This window comes from Branchiostoma belcheri, unplaced genomic scaffold, assembly GCF_001625305.1.
Source record: "Branchiostoma belcheri isolate BF01 breed outbred unplaced genomic scaffold, Haploidv18h27 scaffold39, whole genome shotgun sequence".
Classification (NCBI taxonomy): Eukaryota; Metazoa; Chordata; class Leptocardii; order Amphioxiformes; family Branchiostomatidae; genus Branchiostoma; species Branchiostoma belcheri.
This window is the reverse complement of record NW_017804009.1, coordinates 379,385-386,481: the sequence shown is the minus strand read 5'-3', so window position 1 is coordinate 386,481 and position 7,097 is coordinate 379,385. Positions and strand designations below refer to the sequence as shown.

The window sequence follows — 7,097 nt, the reverse complement described above, 5'->3', positions numbered from 1 at the left end:
AGGGGGGTCCGGGGGAATTTGGCATGATGACAAAATTTTCCTGGGCTTCCCCGGGAAATTTTGAAAAATGGACCTTCTGAAATGGAATTTTAGAGGATTGCAAAGAAAAATCAGAGATAACTTTTTCCAATGACGGAGTGAGCCGTTTTCCTACGATTCCACCCTCACTGGTGACACAAATCAGTCCATCTTTTAATGAAAAATCTTGGACCTTTAGATAAGAAGTGGACCAAAAAGTGGACCTTTGAGCCTTGTGGGGGGGTTCGTCCCCCTGGCTACGGGCATGAGTAGGATTACTTTGTGAGGAGTGTAAAGGAGGTAGTTTACATCAAACCTCTCTGAACTGTGACAGTGGAAGATTCCGTCTTCCCACTACTTTCAATTCACTCCTGACATAGTGGGATTTCTCTCATTCCTCCTGTGACTAAACCATGATTGAAACAAATAATTACATGTTGAAACAGAATGACAGAAAACTGATTACATTAGAATGAATTGCCACTTTTCTGCTACTAGTACATGTACAATCATGTGATTCATTTGGAAAACAATGTCAGCTCATTTTCTCACTAATGAATTACTTTTTTTCTTTCTCCCTACAGATGTTAGCATTTGATAGGATGAATCCAGATCCAGTCAAGAAAAAAGGTATGAAAGTGGCTTATTACCAAATGTAATGTTTTGTCAAATTCTAATTAGGTGCTGATGAGACCATTAGACTACCAGTAATAGCCTGCAATCCCTGCATTGTTAGCCATCATGTTATGCTAATAGTTTTTTTTCTCTAATGGTAAAACCCCCCTAATAGACATTTAAAAAGATATTGGTCTGTCTGACAGGGACATGGGAACCAAAAGTCTGTCAAATGATGGAAAGACACTGGCTAGAATACTGAGCTGGCCACGTTGATGATGGTTTTCCTAATATTGTAATAAGGCCTAGGAAATAGAAATGTAGTGTTTCCTGTTTCAGTCCTGAAAAATTAGTGTCAGTATAGGTGGGGATTATCTTTTGTTCCCATTTTTTTAGACTTTGGCAATCTCAAGTGATCCAACGTATAAAAGACAGTATAACAAAGTAAAACTTGCATGAGGACACTTATATTTTCAATGCCAATGTAGAAAACCAATTGTACAACGTTTCATCACTCAGGTGTCAGATCACATGGAGCTAGAAATGGTCGATCAGGTTGAAGAATTTGTATGTCCACACACAGAAAAAGACTAGGGTAGGTCAGGATACACAACATTTTTTCCTAGGCCTTAAACAGGAATCCAGTGTTAGCATGAAAGTTCATCTGTTGTGCATTTCGAGCTCCTGAGCGAGCTCACAAACCAGAGAAACTTGGTATACTTCATTATGACCAAAAGGGCTAACCGTTCTATCCAACACTAAGTAAATTGGGACTTACCCAAACTTTCGACCGACTCCATCAGCCTTGGTCACAGAATGGACCCTTATAGGAATCCAGTGTTGTATAGTCAGATCATGACAATAATTCCCCTTCCATCCCCCCACCCCGCAGAGTTTGAGATCGGCCTGGTCCCCTGGGCGCCAGACGACGCGGTGCCGTACTGCCCCACCTGTGGGGAGAAGTTTAACCTGTCCCGCCGACGGCACCACTGCAGACTGTGTGGGGGCATCATGTGTAACAGGTGCTCCGAGTTCCTCACACCGATATTCACAGGTAAGACAGGATTGGTTGGTCAGTTTGTTGGTTTAGGATCTCCATTAAAGGCATCCAATGCAATCTTAAGGCAGCAAAACTGGAAATATTCTGAATCAGGCGACCTGTATGATATTGACACATACTGTCCCACATTAGCACAGTTGAATCAGTATTTCAAACTTGAAGCATTTAAACCTGCAGAAACAAGCCCCAAGATTAGACCTTTATTTTGTGGGTGGTACCCTAAAAACTTCCCAGTAACCATTTTTTGTCAACATTTTGGGCATTTTTGCACTATGAATGTCTTTATACATTGTACATTAGGATTGTATTGTTTTAACTTAGTATGTAGGTAAGTGACTTGAATATTGACTTTGAAAAATCTGGTTTTCAAGTCCTAAAAACTGCACTGGGTGCCTTAAATGTGCCAATTCACACTGTTCTTCCTGGAGTCCTAGTGATGCCAGACCTCCATCCAGGTAATTTGTTGTGAATCATCATCTCAGAGTGTAGTATTTGAACGCCGTGTGGTATGTGGTGGGTTCTTGAATGTGCATGGGATGTGACTCTCCTCAAACATGGACCTTCATGTAACATCCTGTCCAAAGTCCCTAACCAGAGAGCTGCATGTAGGTATTGAGACATTTTTACCTGAGTTAAGTGAGGAAAGTCCTGTTAAGTACCTTTATCAAGGGTACAAGGTCACTAGTCTTTTGTTGTGACCTGTACTTAACCCAAGGGGTACACGTGTGTACAATATAGATCTTCATTTATTCATAAATTCAACTTGTCCTCCGTTGTTTTCCCCCCAAAGCAAAGCTGGTAAACAAGGCGGGTAACCCCCCTGTACAGCACATCCGGGGTGAGGAGAAGGGTCACCGTCGGCAGGGCAGCGCGGGAACACGTGCCATGGAGAGCCTGCGCTCGCTGGTGGGCGAGGTGGTGGGGGAGGAGCCTCGGGAGGACGGCATCAGGACGTGTCAGGACTGCATGGCTGTCATGAGGCGCAGGGAGAGACAGATCCAGGAGAAAACAACAAAACCTGTCATTGTGCAACTGTACGAGGTGGGTGTGGTTTTGCGATTTTGTGGTTTTGCTCTAGCCAGCACCCGTTTTTCCGTCAGTTGCAACAACATTGTGGCGTGTAACGGAAAAATTTTTAAACCAATCCGTCAACCTTGATGGACAAAATTGACAAAAATCTTGGGCAAGCTATAAAATAATCTGAAGGACCCCTAACAACCACACCGATCAACCACATGATTTGCCTGTCAAAATGTGGGAAATAATTTTTAGATACTTAAAAAATTAATACAAAATTTGTCCCTGGACCCCCTAGATTGCAAAATACATTCAATTTGTAGCATTTCAGAGGTGGATATTTAAAAATTTCCAGGGGAGGCAATGAAATATGCCCCCTCTGACTACCCTAAGATTGTTGTGTTCAGTGCTAGACATGATTTTATTATGTTTACCGAAGGAAAACATATTGTTTTTACTCAATTTCCTCTTCCTCTTCTTCTTCTCCAAACACTAACCTCTGACCTGGCCAATGACATGATTTGTTGACGTCTGTCACCATGGTGACTGGTGTTGCGTTACATAACATTGCAAACTTCATGGTCTGCTCTACTCCTGTCACCATATACTAGTAGTACATGTATGCGAATGTGTATGAGTAAAAATTAATAGGGCAGACCATGTCCGAAGGTAAACATTATGCATTTGCTTTGCAAATGTTACTTCTAAATGTTTGAAACTAAGTTGATCACTGTTTGTAAACAATCTGTTGTTCTGGTGGTGCAATCTTCTGCAAGATCTTCTAACTCAAAGGATAAGTAAGGCATAAGTACTAATTATGTTTGAGGTAAACGGTTGGAAAGATGAACCAGTTGTGTTTCATTCTAACTCTTTTGTTTCCTGGTAGAAACTGCGCATGTTGATGGACAAGGTGGAGGCCATGTGTCCGGAGTACACCAAAATGGCCGAATCTCTCAAGTAAGTCGTTAACAACAGTGCAAATGACTTCCAGATTTGTGCACTTTTCATATTGCATGTTGTTCCTTTACAGAAAAAACATGAAATATTTCTTTTGCTAATCCTCACTACATTTACTTTAAGTGTGCGGAAATATTTGGCAGTGGAATATCTCCATCATATATTTGGCTAATAATTATAACTTTTTGTTGTTTCTGTCTTCAGTGCTGGTGAGACCAGCTACAACCTAGAACATGCCAACAACATTCGCAGTCAGCTGATGAGATGTTACGAGGCCATTGACACCATTGGGTATGTACACATGTATTCTGTGTTGTTACACTAGAGGGCACAGACCACTATTTCAAGGTTCCATTGAAATACATGTATATGGTAAGCATGTAAAAAATATGCTGTCAAAAAATCACCTACTTGATTGTTCAACTATGATTGAAAACTCACTTGACTGACTTCCAAAGTGTCCATTTAGTAAAACGTTCTTACTTTTCTAACAGCAGAAAATCATTGTATAAATGAAAACAAGAGAACAACCTCTGACCCCCCTGTGAATTACAGTATACTCCAATTAAAATGAATTCCTGAGTCCATTTTCTACATTTACAAGTATCCACACCATTTGTGTTACATAGTATTCTGTCTGCAGGCATTTATGAAATTATAAGGCCTAGGAAATATACAAGTACTGCGAATATGTAGTAGTGGGGTTGTGTGGCGTAGTGGCAGAGTGCTCAACTTAGAACCAAGAGGTCCCGGGTTCGAATCCTGACATGCTCTTGGGAAAGGCACTTTACACGGCTTTCCTCACTTACATGTAACTCAAGTTAAAATGAGTATTGTCCTGTCCTGTATTTGTCCTCTGCATTGTTGGCGGCATAAAATAAGTTGATATAACTTGAGGGTGCCGTCGCCATGTCTAATCATGAAATGTTGGAATATAAAAAAAAAAAACAATATGCCTTAATCCTACAGGAAGAAGATTGCTACTATGGGAGCGAGTGGAGCTGAGCAGCAGCTGAGTCCCCAGGCCATCCGGCTGCAGCAGGGCATCCGCAAACACTGCACCCTCTTCATCCAGGACAACGTCTTCGGTCTCCCGTCCTTACCCAGCGAGGACCAGCTCCGCAAGCTTCAGGAACAGCGCCGGTTAGAGATCGAACAACGCTTAGCCTTGGAACGTCAGGCCGCGTTAGAAGCCGAGGAGCGACGGCGAAACGAGGAGCAAAGAAAACGATCGCCAGAAAAAGACAGAAAAGGCGGCGCAACAGCATCAACCGTAGACACAGCAAACCGAGATCGGACAGAAAGTATAGGAAAGGGGTGGACCCCCACGGTGGATTCCAGTAGCGTAGCGACCACTGAGACAGACCCAATGCTTCAGCAAATGGACATCATCAGAAGTTTTGTAGAACAGGCCAGGGCTGCGGGACGTCTAGACGAGGTAGAAATGTTAGAGGCCAATCTGAGAGAACTCCAGCAGGAGTATTGGAGACAACACAGGAGACAGGCGTATCAGGAGTAGCATACATGTAGCACATAATCAAACATGCAAACATGGCTTCTTATTTACCCACCTGAAACTGGACATTTTTTTGGGCTATAGTAACGTGGCATGGTTTGTAGCCTTAAATGTTGGTGCTCTGCACAATTTCGTATTACCAGGCTGTTTTTAGTTAACCTACTTATAGTCAGCCAGGACTGATATTTTTTGCAAAGTAGGAAACACAAAACATACCTACAGAAAGAAAGCCATGATGGTGGAAGTAGCTAGGACTTCAGGGAATGCTGCTTTATTGAGTTGTATGACATCAAATTTTTATACCCTTAATGCATGTAATGTATTTGCAGTTTAAGAATGTATTCTTTAACCTTTGCTCTATTCCTTACTTCTACTTACTACTTGATAACTGCATACCAACAATCCTAGAAACTTCATATCTTGAAATTCTCAACTAAGAAAGGCTGGGGTGCTCTGCAGTTGAAATGCATTCAAAGTCAGGCACAGTTTGTTTTTTATTACCAATATCAGTTGAAAATGTTGCAGTGTTTTGACTAATGCTTGCAGGTGCATGCTGGTACATGTAAGTAGAGCTGCATGATGGTAGGAAGAATTGCATGATGGTAGGAAAAATTGCATGATGGTAGGAAGAGATGCATGAAGGTAGGAAGAGATGCATGATGGTAGGAAGAGATGCATGATGGTAGATTAGTCGAAGTGCGGAATTGCATGGTATGATATGAATTGCAAAAAAAACGGTTCATAGGAGAGATGCATGCTGGGATAATGAATTATTGTAGGAAGAAGTGCATGTTGGGTAGTTGAGAGTTGCAGGGCATGTACATGTGTAGCTATATGACAGGTGCATGCTGGGATCATGAATAGTCTAGGAAAATTGCATGCTGGAAAATTCTGTGACATATTGCATGAAACTATGCTAGATAATAATGGATATTTAGATGCATGAGTTTGCATGTTGTATAGAATTTCAGTAATTAATGTTCATGATTTTAATTGATATGCATGAAGCCTAAATTCATAATCACTGCATAGCAACTGTTAATTACAAGTTAAAAGTTTCTGATATGATGTTAGTTCATGTTAAAAGATTTTCATCTTTTGTTGATCATAAGAATCACAATAATGTAGATGATAGTGTGAACAAGTTGTGCCGATCCACATTTTTGGAGCATATCTTGCTTGCAGAAAATGAGAATTTCAAGTTATGACGTGATCTGAGATTGACATATTTTACAACTACAGTATCTGCTCATATAAAACTTTTATGACACCTGTACTGTTTTTCCTTAGTAAGTAAACCAATGCAAAACTTACCAAACAAGATGCATGGAAGAAAACGTAACAAGAAATAAACATGTATGAATTATTGTGAATGTCTTAACCTAATAATTTGACCTTAATAAATGTTTTTCAAGCTAATATATGACTAAAGAAATGCCATACAAATAGATCACTTTTTGGAGCATAGATTACAAATGTACAAAAATATTTGCTCATAATTGCTAACATTAAACAACTGTTGCTGACATAATTGGGAAAATGAAGAATATGGAGTATTCAATTTTGTATGACAACGTCATATGGAAAATGTATCATTCCAGTTAACATGGCTGTCATGATCATGTACATGTAACTCAATTCCTGTTTTGTACAATGTTAAACTTTATTCCAACACAAAGAAAACACAGGAATCAAATTTGCAACAACCACTGTTGCCTTCATCAGGATAATTAATGACCAATCACTTCACAACGTGATCTCGCGAGAGATACGGTTGCAGACACGTGACCTTAGTCACGCGAGATTTTACGGATACGTGCCAGGTAGTTTATATCGTCCACCGGTACCGTCTGTTCAGTGATGGCTGGAGTGCCCATATATACATGGCCTCCTTTATAAAGTAGTCTTGTTTGG

General features: G+C 40.6%; 1 protein-coding gene across 1 annotated transcript in view; it reads left to right on the top strand.

Moving 5' to 3' along the window:
• The window catches only part of LOC109476752 (rabenosyn-5-like), a 16,857-nt gene extending 10,181 nt beyond the window's left edge, over window positions 1-6,676 (top strand). The window contains exons 3-8 of the mRNA XM_019777762.1: window positions 603-648; window positions 1,526-1,687; window positions 2,484-2,734; window positions 3,597-3,667; window positions 3,872-3,958; window positions 4,637-6,676. Of these exons, the coding sequence (XP_019633321.1) occupies window positions 603-648; window positions 1,526-1,687; window positions 2,484-2,734; window positions 3,597-3,667; window positions 3,872-3,958; window positions 4,637-5,186 (1,167 nt within the window). The 3' untranslated portion in view covers window positions 5,187-6,676. The remainder of the gene's footprint in view (window positions 1-602; window positions 649-1,525; window positions 1,688-2,483; window positions 2,735-3,596; window positions 3,668-3,871; window positions 3,959-4,636) is intronic.
• Window positions 6,677-7,097: the final 421 nt, after the last annotated feature.